This window comes from Drosophila miranda, chromosome 2 (genome assembly GCF_003369915.1).
Source record: "Drosophila miranda strain MSH22 chromosome 2, D.miranda_PacBio2.1, whole genome shotgun sequence".
Taxonomy (NCBI): domain Eukaryota; kingdom Metazoa; phylum Arthropoda; class Insecta; order Diptera; family Drosophilidae; genus Drosophila; species Drosophila miranda.
The window spans coordinates 927,402-947,659 of NC_046675.1; the positions used below are offsets into that span (position 1 = coordinate 927,402).

The following is a 20,258-nucleotide window of genomic DNA, read 5'->3' on the forward strand; positions in this document are numbered from 1 at the left end:
TAAAGACTGGAGGTGAGTTTTGGGGCAGACGCATCCCCACTTAACTCTTATAATACTTGCCTGATCTATTCATTGCCATCTGCAATATAACTTATTGGAGTTACAAAAGACATTTGGGGAGTTATGCGTAGTTTATCCCCGAGTATTCATTGGCCCTTCTTAGTACCATCTGGAAGTCCTTAGTCATCGTATAAGTTCTTTCTATTGACTTTAATCCGCTATGAGGCTATTTCTAACTTAATTTGCGACTTCCTCTCCCACATTTAATCTTTCTTTAATGGAAAATGAGGTCACTTTATGCAGAAGGATCCCCCGTCGAACATTCCCTGATCGACAGAAGCATCGTCTGAGATCTTAGTCTCTTTCTCTGCCAATTGCTGGGAAACTTGGCCAACATCCAATGTTCACAGAATACATCCCACTGCAGAATCTGCACCTCGTCTGTCTGCCTCTATAACATATCTCTGTCTCGTACTATATCTCTGCCGGCAGTGGGGCAACCTCTATCTCCGTCTCTGTGCGGAGTCGGCGACTCTTAAGTGCTTTTAATTACTCGTGTGTCCACTTAAGTCTCAATATCGCCCGCCGCCAGCAGCTTCCGAAGCGAGCAAATCACACGAGCCACGATGTGCCACACGCAGCGCTAGAGGAGGATCGGGGTATACGATCCGCTCCGCTCCGCACTCTAAATAAAGCATAACAATTTATGAAATTATAATTTCTTACACTTAATAACAGGCCGGCAAGTGATGGGCGTGAAACGAGTGAAACGATGTGGCAAGGCAAGCGAAAATTCAGGAGAGGAGACATCGCAACGTCCTATAGAGACATCAGCGAGTGAGACGTTAAGGCAGGTGGCGGCTGCTCCGCGATGTGTGGCAACTTGTGTGGCAAGAGCAGAGCTGAGCGGAGCAGCAGCAGACATTGGGCGCAATTAGAGATGCCCCACCGCTATATTTGGCGAAGCTCCCCCATGCCCCATCCGTTGGAGATTAGCAACGGATTAGATGAATTTATGACGCTGTCCGATGCTGTCTGATGGCTTTACTAGCAGCTTTTCGCACATGCACAGGTAGAAGAGACATTAGGAATAAGAATAGATTGTCGGATTAGTCGGCAGCAGGGCTTGATAGCTTCTTTACTTCGCCGAGCATCTGATCGATGAGGATCTGCTGCTGGGCCTCGAACTGCGCTTGGAGGCGCTGCTGCTCCTCCGCCTGCTTGGAGACGAGTGCCAGGAAACGCTGGCGCTGCTCCTCCGCCTCCGCTTGATGGATCGTCAGGGCAGACAGCGTTTCCTTGGGAGTATTCGAGGGAGGATGAGTAGTCGTCGATGCCCTTCCCCTATCAAAGGCAGCGGACTGCCTCGGACTGAGTGGAAGCTGCCTTCCCGCCACCTTTTGCTTAGCGTCCCGCATGAGGGAGGCCTGTGGGTCGTAGCTGCGCCTGCGCTGCGTGACGCTACTCATCGATGAAGCAAAGTTGTGGCCGCTCCAGGAGACATTGTGGGGTGGGGCAGGGCGTCTCGGAGAAAAAGAGAATCTCCCTTTGGACTTGGGTTTCTTCTCCAGGCTCTGCTTCCGCTGTTTGGGCTCTTCTTTCGCCCCTTTTTCTGGTCCTTTCTTTGCCTCTTCTTGAGTCTCCTTTTCCTGGTTTTTCGTTGTCGGAAAACGGTTTCTCCTTGGAGAATTAGGACAGCTGTAGACGATGGTGTTCTCCCGCTTCCACAGTTGTGGGTGTAGCTGGAGACTGGACTCTGTTTCCGAGTGCTTCCGCTGGAGACTGGACTCTGTGTGGCGGTGCGGCATCGTGTGGAAGTTGGCCTCCGTGTGGCGGTGTGGCATCCTCCGGAGAACGGGATGCGTGTTGGAGCGCAGCAGAGGCGCTATCTGGAGGACACCCCAGGGCAGATCCTTGGCCACTTGGATGAGTTTCATCGTGTGCTTGTGCTCCAGGCTTAGGTTCTGCTGCTTCTCCCTCTCCCTCCGCCACTTCTCCTTCCTCTCCTCCTCCAGTTCCTGCTCTTTCAGCTTCGACATGGCTCTGGGGGGGCCAACGATCAGGGGCTTCGCAGGAGGCGTGGCACGGGCGACGAGGCTTTTGTTGGGCTTCGCGAATAGCGGGGCGCACAGCTGCACCGCCGCCCGCTGGACGGCCATCAGAGGAGGGTCCTCGATCAGCACGGAAGACGACATGCGGATGACCAAGGGCGGTGAGGGGGGAGTCCGTGGCGGGGGTTTGATGATCCTGTTGAGGCCATTGTCGTAGATCAACGTCTCAGAGCGCTGCAGCTGCTGCGGGAAGCGTCCTACTACAAATAGAGGGGGAGCTTCTTTTTTCATTTCGGGTGCCCGCAGAGAGCGAACCTTGGATTTGCGTCCATTTTTCTCCTTCAGATACCCCTCGATGGCCAGGGCGGTGGAGCGATGATTCTGCATCTCCCGCCGTCGCTGGGGCGTCATCTGTGGATGGTTTGAGGATTATTCAGAATGGGTTTTCAAATACTCTCTGGCATCTCTTACCAAAGGAGGAATAATGGGGGAACCCTGGTGGCTAAAAACAGAGATAAATGTCGTCTCCTGCTCCTGCTCCAGCTCCTGCTTCTGCGCCTCCACCTCCGGCAGGAGTTTCAGCGCCTGTTCGTTGACCAATTGGAGCCAGTATTCCATCATACCTCGTATATATTTTTGTATATTTTTTTCTATAATTTTATTCTAGCTGGAAAGTAAAACCAAATGAAACGAAACGAAAGGAATGGAATGCTGCTTCGATAAACACAAAAACATCTGACATTCGTGAAATGATTGCTTCGATTGCTTTGAATTCCAATTCGAATGCTGCCCACAGGAGCCCAGGGGCAAGAGGAAGGGGCAAGGACTCTACATGCAGTGGCTGACAAATGCGCCGCTCGTCCCATGTCCCATTTCGCATGTCGGAGTGTGCCACAAAAGGTGGTAGAGGATAGAGGGTGGTACCATTCGAAGCATCGAAGCATGTCCAGCAACAAACAAGGAGCGCAAATAAAGTCCACTCCATTACCGGCGGGACTTCAGGACTCCCATACGTGTGTGTCCTTTGTGTGCACTTCCTACGTCTGTGTGGAAGGTTTTTTGGCCCCGGAAATTTGTCTTGCGGCTGGTGCTTGGTCCTTGGAGGTGTGATTTGTTTTTTAAATTTTCCGGGGCACTCCTTGAGGGAAGTTCCGCCAGGAGTTGGCCAATTTGTCCCTGGAATTCCTTCCGTGAAACAGGGGTTTCCCTGTTTTCATAGGACTTTTGCAAATGGCAGTCACGTAGTACTTTCACTTGCATCAGCCCCCCAGACCCGTGCGAGTATTTGCCCAATGACATGCGGCAATTTTCCACTAAATTTGCTCCGTCAAACATATTTTCCAGACGGTAGAGGAGAAGAGGAAGAGTCCTGCCCTGCTCTTGCCTCCCACTCTGCCCCTTCTCATAAGGAATTCAAATTAATACATTAACAATCTGGAGAGAGAGATAAGCGACCTTCAGGGATGGGAGGGAACTCCTCTCGCCAGGTAATAAGCGAAGAAGAGCTTCAGTTCGTGCCACAGTCTAGCATTGCTTGGTAGCAAGCAATCTGCCTCAAGTGGCAGTTAGGGAGCGTGCCAAGTGCCACGGATTACACAAGAACCGGAGGGGGTGGGTGGGTTGGCAAGGGGCGATGGTTAACCGCCACAAAGGTATTTATCCCCATTGTGCTTCGTGGCGTCGTGGATTGGATTAAGTGCTGTTGCTCTCAAATTAGGTGAGTGTCGTCACGTGACACAAGATGTGGCAGGAAGATGAGGCTGAAAATTAGGCTGAAGGTGGCCGTAACGATGGGGTAGGTATACAGGGGAAATGTAGCTCCAAAAGGAGGTTGAACTCGATCAGAAAAGAGGAGGAGCAGATTAGAATTCTCCTCAATGCAGCACTTTGGCTATGGCTCTTCGTCCAAACAGAGCATAGCCCCTTGAAGGTCCTACTTTCCTGGAGTCTCGCCAGGCGACAGACATATCTGCTCTACTCTTCTTCGGTTACACTTCATAAATCTAAAGAATTATGAGCCGTAACGCAGACGGAAACGGAGTGCAACCGCAATGGCAACACGTCCGTGTCGGTGTCCACCAGCAAGAGACAAAGGGACACAGAGAAAGAGAGGGAGGAGAAGAGCAGGGAGTGCCAAAAGGGAGCCCTGAACAGGTAATAACGGTTGCACGATTGGTTGCCCCTGACAATTTCTGTGAAAATTTACAAGCTCCAAATGGAAAAGGAAGGGCAGACACAACACCCAGGGAAAACATTCTTAAATGTTTTTTCGTTTCATTTTATACTTACCTAAAATGTTCGTAGGTTAATATTTCCAATAAATCTATGAAAGATTCAAATTTTTAGATCTCTATATCTGTATAATTTACAACTCACTTTTTCCAGTATTTGACAGTCATTGCTTGGATGACGGGGTCGTTGTCGAATTTGCTAGAGTTGCACGACGATACCTGGAAGGAGGTTGCCCATCTGCCAGCTTATTTTGCCATTCGCGTGCTTACGTCGCAGCTATCGTATCTTTAATTGAAGACGGAAAACTTATGTATTTATTTGTGAAAGTATAAGCACTAATTTTATTTTGTAAATGGAATTATTAGTATTAATTCTATGAAATACTAATGAAAAAAGACTTTATTTATTTGGGCTCTATTTATTTCCCCAGTGAATCCCCCCAGCCGGCGGCAGCCGTGCAATGTATCGGATTACCGCAGCTGCAGCACGAGTTTCAACCTCTTTTCTCCCTTTCCCCTTTCTCTCTTTCTCTGTCTTTCTGCATCGCCTCGAATTTTATGATTCCCATAATTCGATGTCGCATAGAGTTTTATGGGCGGACAATCGATGGCATTGATTTTTGCCGGATCAGATTGTTCCTTGAGGCAAGAATCGCCTTCAAGTGGAGGTTGAAGTTCAAAGCGATGCGACGCGACGTGGCAATCGCTTTAATTGAGTTGCGCCACGGCCTCATGCCTTTGTGCCTCATGGCCATGCCCCGTGTCCCGTGCCTCATGCATATGCGGGGCTCAATTAAAAGTGCGCCAAGAAAAAGACAGAAAGACAAACAAAAACGAACTCCTTTTCCTTTGAGGGGGGTGCCACAGCCACAGCCACCGTCTGGCCTGATTCGAAGTAGATGTCTGCAAGTGACTCGAGCCTTGAGTCCTGAGGAGTCCTGTGTCCTGTGTCTTGAGAGTCCCCTGTCTGTTGACATTTCGCGGTATGGAAAAAATTAAATTAAAATGCAAATTAGGCATTCCTGTGGCTGTGGCTGTGGCAGAGTCGTCTGGATTGCAGTCTTCCCCTTCTTCCTTTTTGGCAGCAGGTCCTTGAGGAGCGGCAGCAGGTTACCAAAAAGTGACAAATTGCTGTAAACACCGAATCGTTACGTATACGCCTCGGGGGACCTACAGGAAGGATACTGGAAGGCCCTCGACTGTCACCTACTAAAAGGATGAGAGGAGAGGAGAGAGTCCTACCTAGTGTTTTATTTTATCTCCCAAGAAGTCCTTGGGACTTCCTTTGCTGCCAAGATGAATGTTTTTTTTATTTCTGCGCCCCTTGACTTTTTCTCCACAGTTTTCCTCCATTTTTTTTTGTGGTAAATTATGCAAAGTAGTTGCGTAATACCCTTGTTACAATAATTTAATCTTGTAATCTGTTTCTGTGTCTCCCGTTCGGCTTTCGGCGGGGCCACAAGGGAGGGAGCAAGTGCCATAAATAATTCACTGGAATCTGCCTCTGCACGAGGCTTCTGGCTGAGATGGTTCCTTCAAGCGAAGGCATCTTCAAGGAATCTCCTTTCGCATTTTTAATTTCAAGGTAAACAAGCGAAGCATCCAGAAACGGAATCCTAATGAGAGGAATCCTCCACTCAAGGTGACTTCTGCCTCTTCTGCGACACAACCCTCTCTCTTTGCCTCTCTCTCTCTACCTCAAAGATTGACATTTCAGAGCGGAGCAAAGGCCCGTAATTCAATTTCCGCGGAAGCTGAAAGCTGAAACAAAAATAAAAGTAAAAGGCGCAAAGTTTTCCAAAAAGCCAACCCCTTTTCCATTTCTGATTGGGAGATGGAGTGGGATGGGAGGATTATCTGCGGCTGGCTAATTATGGGACCATCCTTTGAGGAGCAGGTCCTGCCCCTGTCTCCCCGTCACCACATCCTACCCCTAAGGAGCACACGTCAGGCCATAAATCAGCTGCCAGGGAAATGTAAATCCAGAAAACCCAGCGAAAAGCGAAAAGAAATCGCAGACAACATAAAATTTCAATAACATTCTTGTTTTCGTGCCACAAGGTGCACAAACGAGAGGCAATAACACACAAAAGTACAAAAGCAGGAAGAGAAAGGGGAAGAAGCAGGAGAAACGGAAGCAATACACGTTGACACGTCGCACGGATACAAAATGTGGCGCTGTTAGTTCCGCAGCTAGACAAAGGACCAGGGCCAGGACCAGGACCAGGACCACGACATGGGATACAAAACGGAGGACGAAGGACATCGGAGCAGCGTAATGTAACGGAAACTCTATTGAATTGCGATAAAAATCGCGTTTGCCAGGCTGGTGTTCCTTTTTGCCATCTAGAATGTAGAATCCTCCTCCTCCTCCAGCAAAAGGATGCACGGCAAAAAGAAGGAGACACGGGCTTAGCCAGTTTAAAGGATACTTTGCGGCTTGTCAACAGGCGGCAAAATTTATTGCAAATGTACGCCAAAATGAGTTGCACGAGTTCTTCGATGTGTTCGGTGTGTGGTGCGTGTCTAGAGAGGGGTATGATGATTTTGAGGAGGGGATGCAAGGGACATATGTGGGATAAATGGAAAGGTGTCTTAGGGTGTAGAAATGTATTCCTCCATTTGATTTTCCCGAAGTTCCAACAAAAAAGGCGATAAATCAGCTAATAATCATTACTCCGATTTACTTCAGCCACCGTTGGCTTTGGTTCACAGCATTCGAAGCTCACTAATTAAACACCTTATTATTTCCATTCAAACGATACGTTCAAGTCGGCCTTCACTTTTTAAACAAACGAAATAGCACAAAATAAAAGGTATTTTCTGCTTTCCAGATGATATGTTGTGCTTTTGATGACTGTTTGTAACTTATCACATTCAACACTACAATGCTGCCACTCCTGATCCTCATAATCCTTACGAGTGCTGCTGGTCAGAGTCAGAGTCAGACGAGCACGGAAACTAGCTCCTATCCACCCAAGGAGTTTATGACCTCAATGGCAGACCGAATGGAGCTGCTCCTGCTGGACAGGGAGCTGATCTCAAACCTCGTGCAATATGCTGAAGAGTTGCAGGAAAAAGTCGACGTTCTGCAGAGGTGAGACTCGAGATAACGGGATCCGACCCTCGTTTCAATCGCTTGGGTGGGGTTGGGTGCTCTCACAGATGTGCAAAGGCGATGCGGATACCTCTCGAGGCTTCGAAGGGCAGGGAGGAGGAGTACCTATCGAATCCGCTGCACAGTTTCCAACTCATCCGACACATGCATGAGGACTGGCGGCATTTGGAGAAGTTCATGCGACAGCCTGTGGGGCAGGGTGAGTGCACATCTACGAAAGAATAATGGATATAATCGCCACGCTTTCTATTCAGATCAGATTAATATCCTCAAAAACAAGGCAACAAAATTTCCTTCAGTAGAAGAGACTGAGGATGCCACGGAGGCTATTTATCGGATTATTCTCACCTATAATGTGGAGCCAGCGGATCTTGTCCAGGGGCTAATCGATGGCGTGCAGTACAAGTAGGTCTCCAGCAGGCTTACTCTACTTCAGCCGTTTATTCCAAAATCCTTCTGCAGCAGTAGCATTTCAGTCATAGATTGCTTCTCTCTTGGAAGCCTATTCTTCCAGTGGGGCGAGTACGGCAAGGCTGCAGAACTGTTAGCCTACTCCTTGGACCTGATAAATCCAGAGTATTATTCGGTCTACGATGTGCTGGGATTGGCCTCAAGTGAAGTCTTAATGCTCCTGGCCCGCTGCCTAGTGGAGATGGGTGAGTGATCATGATCCGACATTCCTCTGCTGAAGATCTATCTCTCATTCATTATCAGACATGGAGAAGGACGCTCGAACGACACTGATGGGCCACCCAGCTCTGGCGGAGCACTCGGAGCGTCTGCTCACCCTCTACAGAAACACGAGACACGTCCCTGTTTCGTGGGAACTGATGCCCTTTCTTCCCGAGGAATTCAATCAGATCTGCCGCTCCTCGCACCAAAATAAACCCTCGCGTCTGCACTGTCGCTACAATACCACAACCACTCCCTTCCTGCGCCTGGGCCCCCTACGGATGGAGGAGCTCTCGCTGGATCCTTATATCGTGGTCTACCACAATGTTCTCTCCGACGCGGAAATAGCCGAAGTGGAGAGAGTTACTGAGCCGCTTCTGAAACGCAGTGTCGTGTTTGATGGAAAGGGAAATAAGATGTCCACCAGCAAGAAGCGCTCAGCCCTGGGCGCCTGGCTCCCCGACGATAATATGGACGTCTCGGGCCGGTCAGTGATACAACGTATCTTCAGGCGCATACACGACCTAACCGGCTTAATAATGAACGATCGTCAGGACATGCAGCTGATAAAATACGGCTACGGTGGCCACTACGATATCCACTTCGACTACTTTAATACCTCCTCTCCGATCACCAAGGCCAGAGGCGACCGCATGGCCACTGTCATCTTCTACGTGAGTCTGATCGAAGCTCTTTTTGAAGGATAACTGAAGGATTACCTCTCTCTCCCTCGAAGCTGAACGATGTGAAACACGGCGGCTCCACTGCCTTTACCGATCTACAGCTTAAGGTCCCCTCGGAGCGGGGCAAGGTCCTCTTTTGGTACAATATGCGGGGGGAGACACACGATCTGGACAGTCGAACCCTTCACGGTGCCTGCCCCGTCATCGATGGCACCAAAACAAGTGAGTATTTCTTGTCGGCTTTCATTCCTCCAGCTAAAATGTGTCATCTCTTTTGCAGTCCTTTCCTGCTGGATACACGAGCTGGATCAAATGTTTATCCAGCCCACCTATCGGCCAGGGAATAAACACTCATAGAGCATCAAGATGTGGTATATTAAATTTTTGCCATAGCCAGAAGGAAGAGTTTTCCAGAAAGGGGTGGCGATACTCTGTTGGGGTTTCCATAGATTACTTAGTTTCATTCTTTTTTGAAACGAACAGTCCCAGCAACCTGACCGAACTTGGAAAATTCGGAGGATTCCCATAGTACTTCCTGAAAATCCAATATTCTCTGTAACAATATATTCTTTATGAAAAAATTCTTCCAAATTCCATTAAAAGTGTATCATGTCTAGCAGACTATTGAAGATTAAAATAAATACATAGGCTTTTGGTCATTTTAAATGGAACTAGAGCACATAAGATTTGTCATTAGATTTGTTTCAAAAGATAGAATCTATCTATCAGGTGTCGGACACCTTTGTGACTTCGATAAGAAGTAATGCGTGGTACGGGAGTGGGAGTGGGGCCAACCAACGTGCTCACACGCACATTTTCGTAATCTTTGATTTTTTCGTCTGTTCTTCCTGTTCGTTCCTACAGTCGACAGTCAAAAAAGTTTTCCTTGCGCAAAAGTTCAACAAATTGCTGTTCTTAATTATTTACTTCGCAGTCACGAAACACGTAGCACATATACACAAATAGATCAAAGCATACTTGATTATGTTTACATTTTGTACAGTATATTTGAATATTGTTCATACAATCTCGATTACAAAATTGTGGGTTTTTGGGAAGAAGGTGAAAAATGGATTAGCCTATTCGCATGGCCACCAAATGTGAGGAAGTGTTTGTTTAAAATCACTTGAAAGGAGTAACACTCCCGCCGAATAATTTTGGACAATGCCAGAACTGTGGAATTTATGACTTATCCCTTTTAAATGTCATTGTTCTTTAGTGCCTGTATCTAATCTGTTCCTGTTTCTAATACATTCCAATGATTTTAATCCAATTCTACCTCATCTCGGATAAATTTGATCTTTTTTATGGCCTCGCGCACACAGTAGCCCAAAGCGAAGCCGTGATGCTGCGATTTGAAAGAACTTTGAAAGCTCTGGTTTTATCAGCAACCTTTGTGCCTACCATCAATACTCTATGATATAGTGGTCCAATTTTCAACAAATTTTTGTGGGCTATGTACAAGCACGTAATTGAATCTTTGTCTTGTTGGGATCTTAGCTTCAAAGCAAGTGTTTTAATCCTCTGTTCCCACTCAAATTACCCTCACTTAGAGGATATATTACTCTTAACAGCTAAGAGAAGATTTCCCAGAGCGCCGCTCTTCAAAAATATTATCAGCGAGTCAGTACTTGAGTCGCTGCACCCGTGCGCTATTCAACAGCTGAAGTCTTAATTAAATTGCCTATAGTCCTTCTGCCGAGGTGGATGGTAGGTAGACTTCACAAACATCTGATCCCACTCGTATATCCAGCGCGCCATCACTGTACGGAAAAAATAATAGTTATATGTCGACATACTATCTACGCGAGTATACAGATACATCCTCCCGACTCACCCATTTTAGTGCCAACGATAACGGGACAGGCGCCGTGGAGGGTGCGATAGTCAAGGTCGTATGTCTCGCCATCCATGTTGTGCCAGAAGAGGACTGCGCCCCGCTCCGTGGGCACCACCAGATCCAAATTGGGGAAGGCAGTGGCCCCCCCATGCTCCACATCGTTCAGCTGTGCAAACATAATCTAGAGAAATGAGTCGAAATTCTTTGGATTCCACTGGGAGTACCCACGTAGAAGATCACGGTGGCAATGCGATCACCATGGAGACGGGAGGTCTCTGTGTGCACGCTGAAGAAGTCGTGGTGGGGCACGTAGATCCCGCCAAAGCCGTACTTTAGAAATTGAATACGTCTCATGCTCGCTAGCACGAGGCCCGTGAGATCCGTCATTCGTTTCTGAATGCACTCCACCAGCTGTATATCCTCTGTCACCAACTTGGGGTTCGGGATCCCGACTTCATCGGCGGAGCGGACGGGTGAGATTTTGGGCTTTTTTGTCTCCTTATCGAAGACGCGCGCGCGGTGTAGCAGAGGGGTGCTCATGTTTTCCAGCTTCGCCATCTCTTCGTCGCTCAGGACATTGTGGTACAGCACGATGTAGGGGTCCAAGGAGAGCTCCTCCATCCGTAGGGGGGCCAGTCGCAGGAAGGCTGTGGTTGTGGCATTGTAGCGACAATGCAGGCGCGAAGGCTTCGAGTGGGCTGCGGATCCGTCCGTCTTCCGTCTGCTCATGGAACTGCAGAGGCGGTTAAATTTCTCTGTGAAGGCCCTGCTCCCAATGTTGATGGATTGCTGCGGTGGATGCTCCTGGAAGTGCGATACGATGTGGTAGGCCCTGTCCCCGAACGTCTTGTCCCCCCTCAGAAGAATCTGTGCCTCGTCGATTCTGTCTAAGGCCACCAGGCAGCGGGCCAGCAGAAGGGTAATGCCACTGCTCGTGGCCCCCAGCTCCTCGTAGTACTCCAGAGGTTGCTCCTCCATCAGATCTTGGGACAGGGTCAGCCACTTGATGGCTGTCTGGTAGTCGGCTACGTGGAAGTAGAACTTCCCCAGCGCCTGGCAGTCCAAAGCAGAGAGCCGACCCCTTTAAGAGCGAGGAATATCAACAATCTGCATACAGGATCTCTCAGCGGTACCCACCTGTACTGGATGCCATCCAGGACTCCCTCGGCCACATCCTTCGGTTCGAGATTATGCGTGTGGACAATGCGGAAAATTCCCCACATGGCCTCTGCCACATCGTCCGCCCCAGGAAGATGCTCCCGCATCAGCTCCAACGCAGCGATCTGCTCTTGCCCCACGAGTTGCTGCATGAGCCTCTCCACGGGGCCCCAGTCCTCGTGCAACGTGCGGATGAGCGGGAAACTGTGCAGCGGACTCGATAGGTACTCCTCCTCCCTGCCCTTTGCCTCGTCCAAAGCCCGCCGCCAATTCTCAGCCACTCTAAGACCACAGATTAGATCTAAGACCAGTCCCAGAAGAAACTCTCCCCCTTAACTCACCTCCTCAGCACACTGATCTTCTTCTGCAGCTCCTCCGCGTATGCGTTGAGATTCGCCGCCAGCTCGAAGTCCTGCTCCACAAGCTGCAGTCTGCTCTGCTCCGAGACGACATAGTTCTTGCGGTGGGTGTGGTCTTTCACAGTCTCATCGTACCAGCCCTCAGCCACGGAGGCCAGGCCGAGTCCAAGTGCCAGCATCCGCATTATGGGAGTCATCTTTCGTGAGTATCGCTTTGCCAGCGAGTGGGTGATGGAAAATCGATGCATAAATAGCATGTCATCGGGCATTCGTTGCGGTCAAAAAGTGATGTAAATATGTAGCTGTATCAAACCACAGCTGGAAGTACGCTTGATAAGCACTGAATTGTGATGCCACTGATTTACGGGGAATGTAATAAAGAGGAGTATGACAGGAACGCAACAAACACATTTTCAAATCGATTACCTGCATAAACAAACGGGAAGTCTCAATGCAATACAGAGCCCTAGTGCGTTCTCCAGACGCAATCCGACACCGATCGCCAGCTGCAGTCGCGCCTTCTATGCAGGCCGACGCACGTCCCACCGCCTCCCACACGTAGGCCAACGTGCCGATCGCTTATCAGCCGCTCTCAAAAAGTCAACGACGCTGACGCTTTAAGCCGAAGTCGAAGCCGAAGCCGAAAGAAGCTTTAAGCTCCGCAGCCGAGGTGCAACGATCAACAGCTTATGAAGAATAAAACAGTTCCTTGTGAGACTTTCTAGAATTCTAGTGTACCAAGTTCCAAGTCAAATTTATAGGTACCGAAAAAACTCTATTATAATTCACATCAGTTTCCATTGCAATCTTCAAACAGTGAATACTGCTCTCTGAGATTTGACAAACCATTCCTCTAAGACAATCATTGCCTGTTACCCAACAACCATGTCGCTCTTTCCCTTTCTAACCCATACACACTGCTGCAGAGGAACACGCTCAACGCGCGCTTGCTTCATTTTGTCCCCTTTGATCCTCTCTGAGCGAGTCGTCTCTCTCCTGCGCACTCTCTCACTAACACCTACACAGCAATGGGACAGACAGTGGATAATAACAAACGGTAAATTGTAAAGAAGGCAACGAAAGAATACCCTGAGAAAAATACTTGGTCCCGAGATACATACATATATTAGTACCACTTAAGAAAACTGCGGAATATAAATAATATCAACCCCTTTCTGTTTTTCAGATGATATGTTGTGCTTTTGATGACTTTTTGTAACTTATCACATCCAACACTACAATGCTGCCACTGCTGGTCCTCCTAATCCTCACGAGTGCTGCTGGTCAGAGTCAGAGTCAGACGAGCACCGAAACGAGCTCCTATCCACCCAAGGAGCTTATGACCTCAATGGCTGATCGAATGGAGCTGCTCCTGCTGGACAGGGAGCTGATCTCAAACCTAGTGCAATATGCTGAAGAGTTGCAGGAAAAAGTCGACGTGCTGCAGAGGTGAGACTCGAGATAACTACTGAGAACCGTTTCAATCACTTGGGTGGTGTTGGGCGCTCCCACAGATGTGCAAAGGCGATGCAAATACCTCTGGAGGATTCGAAGGGCAGGGAGGAGGAGTACCTATCGAATCCGCTGCACAGTTTCCAACTCATCCGACACATGCATGAGGACTGGCGGCATTTGGAGAAGTTCATGCGACAGCCTGTGGGGCAGGGTGAGTGTAAATCTTCGAAAGAATAATGGATATAATCGCCACGCTTTCTATTCAGATCAGATTAATATCCTCAAAAACAAGGCAACGAAATTTCCTTCAGTAGAAGAGACTGAGGAAGCCACGGAGGCTATTTATCGGATTATTCTCACCTATAATGTGGAGCCAGCGGATCTTGTCCAGGGGCTAATCGATGGCGTGCAGTACAAGTATAACTCCAGCAGGATTACTCTGTATCATCCGTTCATTCCATGTTCCTCCTACAGTAGTAGCATTTCAGCCATTGACTGCCTCTCTCTGGGAACCCTATTCTTCCAGTGGGGGGAGTACGAAAATGCCCACGAATGGCTTCACTACATCTTCGATCTGGTAAATCCAGAGTATTATTCGGTCTACGATGTGCTGGGATTGGCCTCAAGGGAAGTCTTCATGCTCCTGGCCCGCTGCCTCGTGGAGATGGGTAAATGATCATGATCCGACATTCCTATGCTGAAGATCTATCTTTCATTCATTATCAGACATGGAGAAGGACGCTCGAACGACACTGATGGGCCACCCAGCTCTGGCGGAGCACTCGGAGCGTCTGCTCACCCTCTACAGAAACACGAGACACGTCCCTGTTTCGTGGGAACTGATGCCCTTTCTTCCCGAGGAATTCAATCAGATCTGCCGCTCCTCGCACCAAAATAAACCCTCGCGTCTGCACTGTCGCTACAATACCACAACCACTCCCTTCCTGCGCCTGGGCCCCCTACGGATGGAGGAGCTCTCGCTGGATCCTTATATCGTGGTCTACCACAATGTTCTCTCCGACGCGGAAATAGCCGAAGTGGAGAGAGTTACTGAGCCGCTTCTGAAACGCAGTGTCGTGTTTGATGGAAAGGGAAATAAGATGTCCACCAGCAAGAGGCGCACAGCCCTGGGCGCCTGGCTCCCCGACGATAATATGGACGTCTCGGGCCGGGCAGTGATACAACGTATCTTCAGGCGCATACACGACCTAACCGGCTTAATAATGAACGATCGTCAGGACATGCAGCTGATAAAATACGGCTACGGTGGCCACTACGATATCCACTTCGACTACTTTAATACCTCCTCTCTGAACAAGGCCAGAGGCGACCGCATGGCCACTGTCCTCTTCTACGTGAGTCTGATCGAAGCTCTTTTTGAAGGATAACTGAAGGATTACCTCTCTCTCCCTCGAAGCTGAACGATGTGAAACACGGCGGCTCCACTGCCTTTACTGATCTACAGCTTAAGGTCCCCTCGGAGCGGGGCAAGGTCCTCTTTTGGTACAATATGCGGGGGGAGACACACGATCTGGACAGTCGAACCCTTCACGGTGCCTGCCCCGTCATCGATGGCACCAAAACAAGTGAGTATTTCTTGTGGGTTTTCATTCCTCCAGCTAAAATTTGTCATCTCTTTTGCAGTCCTTTCCTGCTGGATACACGAGCTGGATCAAATGTTTATCCAGCCCACCTATCGGCCAGGGAATAGGCACTCATAGAGCATCAAGATGTGGTATATTAAATTTTTGCCATAGCCAGAAGGAAGAATTTTCCAGAAAGGGGTGGCGATACTCTGTTGGGGTTTCCATAGATTACTTAGTTTCATTCCTTTTTGAAAAAAAAAGTCGCAGCAGCCTGACCGAACTTGGAAAATTCGGAAGATTCCCATAGTACTTCCTAAAAACCCAAAATTCTCTGTAACATTATATTATATTCACAATATATCTTTAAGATAAGTAGACTATGGAAGATTAGGATATACTCTGATGATGATAGAATTTACAGCAATATCCGGAGCTATATCCGGAAAAAGAAGCATCGAATAAAAGTGTGAAACAGCTGGAAAAAAGAAATCTTTACTTGCAATCGTTCCTGAAACGTTTTTATTTTCCGTGAAATGCGTGGAGGACAATCGTTTTCTGAACGAACGCACTGAATATTACCTAAAGAGGAAGGAATTCGTGAGACCCAGGGGAGCACCTCAAGTGCCCCAAGAAGCAGTCAAAGCAACCATACGTATGTGCAAATGTATATGTCTTACGGCTTGGACCCCTGACGCTTGAAGTCAATCTTCTCGGACTGCACCAGCGGCTTTAGTGGCTCAGCAAAGACGCGAATCCCTTCGCCGAGACTCTCCTGAAGCGTGAGCCTGGGCACCACACGGAGTATACAATGATCATCTAAAATGACTGGTATACCCAGACGTTCAGACGTTGATGAAGTCAGCTCCCAAATTTAATTAAAGTTACCTTCCCAATGTTGGAGTTTGACTGTAGACTGCTCTTATCATGGATTTAATTGACAGTCAATTGATTTCGGTGTGTGGTGCCTCCACCTCGAGGAGCTTCACCATTCCCGCCACCGATGTGGAGTGGCTCTGTTCCCCTTCGACCTGACATTGGACCTGTACCCATCCCCAGTGTGCGATCAGTGTGAAAAGCAGAATCCTCCACTTCATAGCTCGCTCTGTGGCGTCTTGCTCTGTCTGAGTGCCGGAGCCAACTGTCGCTTTCGGCGCCAAAGATAAATGCTTACCATGATTATTATTGCTATTGGTATTTCCATTGCTATTTCTGTTGCTCTGATGTTGTGCTGTGTCTGTGGCCCACTGATAAGCGGCGCGCATTGATAGCGACACGCACCGATTTAATTAAACCGAAGAGCACCGGCGCAGAGCCCCACCTGAGCGGACCGCAGACGTGACCGCAGAGCAGGCAGCGGGCAGAGAGTCACCACAGAACGTGCCGCTCGTGGGAGCGGAAGAGATGCTTCTGATCGATGTTTGATCGTTTGATCGATGACGGCGTAGGCCCTGATGGATCTACCGAATATAGAAATATATCAAAAGCTATAGTTCAGATCAAGAGACACCGAGACACACAAAAAAATCAAAGTTTTGGGAGACACATTGGCTAAGTCTATACATTTCTCACCTTTATGTTATATGTGTACATCCAACTGTATTCTTTAATTGCAATATATGAAAAGAGTATCTGGAATTCGTTTTCTCTGACTCTACTTCGTCCTTCTTTACGGTGGAATGTGAGTTGCTGTGCTCCTGCTGACAATGTTATCGTTACGGTTATTGATTGAAATTTGTACACTCTGTTCCCACACATATGGATGCTTGCCGTCGGGAGGATGAGGTGGGGGAGTGCCACAGGAGAAGGCGACAGCTGTTGCCGCTACTTGGCTGTGGCTGTTGCTGTTGCTGTTGCTGCTGCTCCGTTTTTGCTGTCCTTGCATTTGTCTCGCTCCTCAGGCAGGTATCTCCATCTCCTACTCCCCCTCCCCCAACTCTGTGCTACACGCACATCCTGTCACTTGCAGGACCTAACACAGAGATACACTGAGAGAGAGAGAGAGAGAGAGAGAGAGATGTGTGGGGGAGAGATGGACAATGGCCACATCAATTGTGCATTTCATTTAACTTGCCACGCCCGTGTGACTTTTAAGTGTTGCCACACACTCCCCTATCCACCATGCTCCTCATTTGCACCCCTTTCTCCTGTGGAGAGAACGAGAGAGATTCTCTGTAGAGAATCCCTGCTGCTGGACATGACAGCTTCTGCTTGAGCGAATGCGAATCTCTGCCCCTATCCAGAGGCAAACATGTTGCTGCCTGGCCCAAAAGGCCGAAAGCCAAAAGTATCTCCCCCCTGACACAGCCCCACTCCGCCTCTCACTCTGTATCTGTATCTCTGTTTGGGTTTTTAGGTGTGTTAGGTATTATCTCTCTGGTCCATCCACACACCCACACCCACACCCACATCCCGCTGTTTCCCTCGGAGCAAACTTTCCCTCTGTGTGCGTCTGTGTGTCATTGTTAAATTTTGCGCTCGAACGATCTGCAACGGATGACATCCGTATCCGTGTGGCAGGCGTATGGCAAGAAGTTACTTTTGTGATTTACAGTATGCTGCCACTCCGGTACTTTTTGTTCATCAAAGAGTGCCCCCCCCCCCCCCCCCCCCCCCCCCCCCCCCCCCCCCCCCCCCCCGGCCCCTACTCCCCCACGGAGCTCCCTCCTCTTCTGTTCGAAGGTGCAGCCCAAAGGTCGAATGTCGTTTGCTGGTTGTCGCTTGTCGCTTGTCGGTTGCTGGTCGGTCGTTTGGCTCGTCCTGTCGTTAGCATTTGGCTTAAATTGCGCAAAATGCGTGTAATTGCTGGAACTGACGATTGAATGAGTTCTCTCGTGTATTTGTCGTGTATTAGAAGGAGGCATTGGAAGGGGTAGTAGTAGTAGTGTCCTGTTTCCTCAAGATTTAAAGTTTCTGATTTGATTTGCTCAACCCGCAGCCACCTCCTGAAACCTCCTGCATCCTGTATCTTTCAGAGTGAAAGACAGACATACTGCCTGCCTGCCCGTAGTAATTATGAGCGCATTGTTGTGCGAAAAATTGAGTTTAAGTTTCGAGTTCTCCAATAGAGAGCAGCTCTTCCCGGAGTTTGTTTTCACTTGGAAACTTGTCTCCTGCCGCAGCTCCTGCCCCTAAAAGTGGACTCTGCCAGATGTTTCCGTTTCCTCTTTCGGGGAGAGTGAAAGTGTTGCCGAGGATAATCATATTTAGAAGTGGGGCTGTCAGATGAAGTTATACTGGCTTGAAGGGTATCCTGGCTATCCTTTGGTCTGGCAGCCACAATTAATGCATTTTTATTGCCCCGTTCATCATTCAAAATTTGTCAATAGAACGAACCCCTGCCAGAGCCCAGAGCCCAGATCCCAGACCGCAGGCCATTTAATATATATCGTATATAGAAAGGGAGGAGGAGCTGCCGCTGGACACCCAGGGGACAGGAGACACAGCCTATAGGTATTTTATTATTTATCAGCCATTCACGATCGCAGGACCTGCTCCTGTTCGAGGCTGGCGGCTTCTGTTTTATTTTATATAAAGGCAATATTTCTGCGAGCGAAACAATAAAGTCGCGCTGTCATTGATTTATTTGTCTGCTACTGGTGCTGGTGGTGCTGCTGCTGCCCCTTCTGCCTCTGCTGCGTGCAACAATAAACTGGCAGGCACTGTGCAACAACGCAACGAAATGCACTCGCACAATGCACAGGAGCGGCAGGAGTCTGAATGGAGGAGGTCCTGGCTAGGTGTCGAGCCTCCAAACATAATTCATTTCCGCTCATTGTCAGCGCAGTGCAGCGCAGGAGTTGATTCTTTTTTCTGTGGAGCCAGGATTTAAAATAACAGAGCAGAACCCATGAAAAGAATCCTCAAAGTGCGAAAAAAACACCAGAGGAGCCCCAGGATCAGGAGAGGAGGCAGGAGGCTGCAGGACAATGCAGGTAAATTGACTGTGGCAGATCCCCGGGCTTTGTCCTCCACAAATTGTCCTCTCGACTGCTCCTGCCATGCAAAGGCTGCATAAAAATACTTGACGATTCATTGAACAATTCGCCGGGAGCTTAACGCAGTCCTTGAGTCCGATTCCAGGCTCTATCCCTGCTGACATATGCCCCAAAGTGGACTAAGCTTCGCCTTTCCCTCGCCCCCAAAGAGACAGAGAGAGAGAGAGAGAGGCAGGATGACATAATTAAATCCTTGCAGTAATTAAATTCCCCAAAAAAGCAAATAAAACCCTTTTTCTCGGGGAACTACCTTAATTGCATGCGATAAGCCGTTAGATTCGGCCAGGGCCAGGGGATGGGGTGTCCTGAAGTAGTACGGGAGACGGGGCGCATACGTAATGCAAATTATTTTCAACATTTTCACATTTAATTGCGAGGCAGAGGCAGATACAGGGGACAGCAGCAGTAGCAGCATCAGAATGAAAGAGGATTCCGGACGGGACAGGACGGGACACTCGGCACATTCATTAAGCAAACCCCTGCCAGAAGGGTGGGATGGGGCGACTACTGGTCAAGTGTCCCATGTGTCCCATGTCCAGTGGGAGGACAGTGGAATGCGGCGCTGCAGGGGGGACCATCGCATACCACATGGAAATTAAGTTTTCGCATTTCCTACCTTTCCTTCCATATGGGGATTCTCGCATTTCGGGGCTTTCTCTCTCTCTCTCCCTCCCTTTTTTTCAGTTGATAATCCAGCATAATGCGCTTTTATTTGGAATAATAATGTTGCTGTCGACATCGGTCCGGGCTCATTAAATGCCAAGTGAAATGCCAGCAAATGCTGCCAGCAGGAGACGAACCCAACAAAAAAATAGAAAACGTAGAGAGATTTCCACATAAAAGTTGTGAAAGTCCCAAAAAGGTTTGTTCACCGCAAAATTGTTGCATGAGGTGTCAAAGTTCATTCCGTGGCTGTGGCTGTGAATTAATTCCAATGCCAAACCACCCCCGCTGTTTCGCCCCCCCCCCCCCCCCCCCCCCCCCCCCCCCCCCCCCCCCCCCCCGTTAATTGTGGACATTTTCCGGGAAATTAAGCTTTTCTGTGGGATGAGATCGGTGTGGGCTGGATGGAGTGGGAGATTTGATAAGTCTTAGAGCTCCACATTTATA

The 20,258-nt window shown here is 48.8% G+C and overlaps 4 protein-coding genes across 5 annotated transcripts; 2 read left to right on the forward strand and 2 right to left on the reverse strand.

The window, feature by feature from the left end:
- Positions 1–1,029: 1,029 nt before the first annotated feature.
- On the reverse strand, positions 1,030–2,758 carry LOC108157819. The gene is made up of 2 exons (XM_017290018.2): positions 2,523–2,758; positions 1,030–2,462 (listed from the first exon to the last, which is right to left on the reverse strand). The coding sequence occupies exons 1-2, from the start codon at positions 2,670–2,672 to the stop codon at positions 1,110–1,112; spliced, it is 1,503 nt and encodes a 500-aa protein (XP_017145507.1). The 5' UTR covers positions 2,673–2,758; the 3' UTR covers positions 1,030–1,109.
- A 4,280-nt stretch (positions 2,759–7,038) lies between these two features.
- LOC108157754 (prolyl 4-hydroxylase subunit alpha-2-like) lies at positions 7,039–9,426 on the forward strand. The gene is made up of 7 exons (XM_033389748.1): positions 7,039–7,379; positions 7,448–7,599; positions 7,655–7,805; positions 7,863–8,056; positions 8,115–8,746; positions 8,809–8,977; positions 9,036–9,426. Exons 1-7 carry the CDS (start codon positions 7,171–7,173, stop codon positions 9,110–9,112), a joined length of 1,584 nt encoding a protein of 527 aa, XP_033245639.1. The 5' UTR covers positions 7,039–7,170; the 3' UTR covers positions 9,113–9,426.
- A 342-nt stretch (positions 9,427–9,768) lies between these two features.
- On the reverse strand, positions 9,769–12,366 carry LOC108154069 (prolyl 4-hydroxylase subunit alpha-1-like). The gene is made up of 5 exons (XM_033389747.1): positions 12,095–12,366; positions 11,733–12,035; positions 10,824–11,676; positions 10,593–10,761; positions 9,769–10,518 (listed from the first exon to the last, which is right to left on the reverse strand). Exons 1-5 carry the CDS (start codon positions 12,358–12,360, stop codon positions 10,427–10,429), a joined length of 1,683 nt encoding a protein of 560 aa, XP_033245638.1. The 5' UTR covers positions 12,361–12,366; the 3' UTR covers positions 9,769–10,426.
- Positions 12,367–12,772: 406 nt separating this feature from the next.
- LOC108154070 (prolyl 4-hydroxylase subunit alpha-2-like) lies at positions 12,773–16,785 on the forward strand. 2 transcript variants are annotated; one of them, XM_017284162.2, is made up of 8 exons: positions 12,773–12,873; positions 13,299–13,561; positions 13,627–13,778; positions 13,834–13,984; positions 14,042–14,235; positions 14,294–14,922; positions 14,985–15,153; positions 15,212–16,785. In XM_017284162.2, the coding sequence occupies exons 2-8, from the start codon at positions 13,353–13,355 to the stop codon at positions 15,286–15,288; spliced, it is 1,581 nt and encodes a 526-aa protein (XP_017139651.2). In that variant the 5' UTR covers positions 12,773–12,873; positions 13,299–13,352; the 3' UTR covers positions 15,289–16,785. The 2 variants fall into 2 exon arrangements, with proteins under 2 accessions (XP_017139651.2, XP_033245640.1); XM_033389749.1 differs by lacking the exon at positions 12,773–12,873 and adding an exon at positions 13,053–13,169.
- Positions 16,786–20,258: the final 3,473 nt, after the last annotated feature.

Excerpts from the sequence above, each read along its gene's own strand:
- LOC108157819 (XM_017290018.2), bottom strand. The coding sequence starts at position 2,672 with ATGATGGAATACTGGCTCCAATTGGTCAACGAACAGGCGCTGAAACTC. Across the intron at positions 2,463-2,522 it reads CCCCCATTATTCCTCCTTTG|ATGACGCCCCAGCGACGGCG; the intron begins GTAAGAGATGCC and ends AACCATCCACAG.
- LOC108157754 (XM_033389748.1), top strand. The coding sequence starts at position 7,171 with ATGCTGCCACTCCTGATCCTCATAATCCTTACGAGTGCTGCTGGTCAG. Across the intron at positions 7,380-7,447 it reads AAAGTCGACGTTCTGCAGAG|ATGTGCAAAGGCGATGCGGA; the intron begins GTGAGACTCGAG and ends GTGCTCTCACAG. Across the intron at positions 8,978-9,035 it reads CATCGATGGCACCAAAACAA|TCCTTTCCTGCTGGATACAC; the intron begins GTGAGTATTTCT and ends TCTCTTTTGCAG.
- LOC108154069 (XM_033389747.1), bottom strand. The coding sequence starts at position 12,360 with ATGCATCGATTTTCCATCACCCACTCGCTGGCAAAGCGATACTCACGA. Across the intron at positions 12,036-12,094 it reads AAGATCAGTGTGCTGAGGAG|AGTGGCTGAGAATTGGCGGC; the intron begins GTGAGTTAAGGG and ends CTGTGGTCTTAG. Across the intron at positions 10,762-10,823 it reads TTGCCACCGTGATCTTCTAC|CTGAACGATGTGGAGCATGG; the intron begins GTGGGTACTCCC and ends ATGTTTGCACAG.
- LOC108154070 (XM_017284162.2), top strand. The coding sequence starts at position 13,353 with ATGCTGCCACTGCTGGTCCTCCTAATCCTCACGAGTGCTGCTGGTCAG. Across the intron at positions 13,985-14,041 it reads ATCGATGGCGTGCAGTACAA|TAGTAGCATTTCAGCCATTG; the intron begins GTATAACTCCAG and ends TTCCTCCTACAG. Across the intron at positions 14,923-14,984 it reads TGGCCACTGTCCTCTTCTAC|CTGAACGATGTGAAACACGG; the intron begins GTGAGTCTGATC and ends TCTCCCTCGAAG.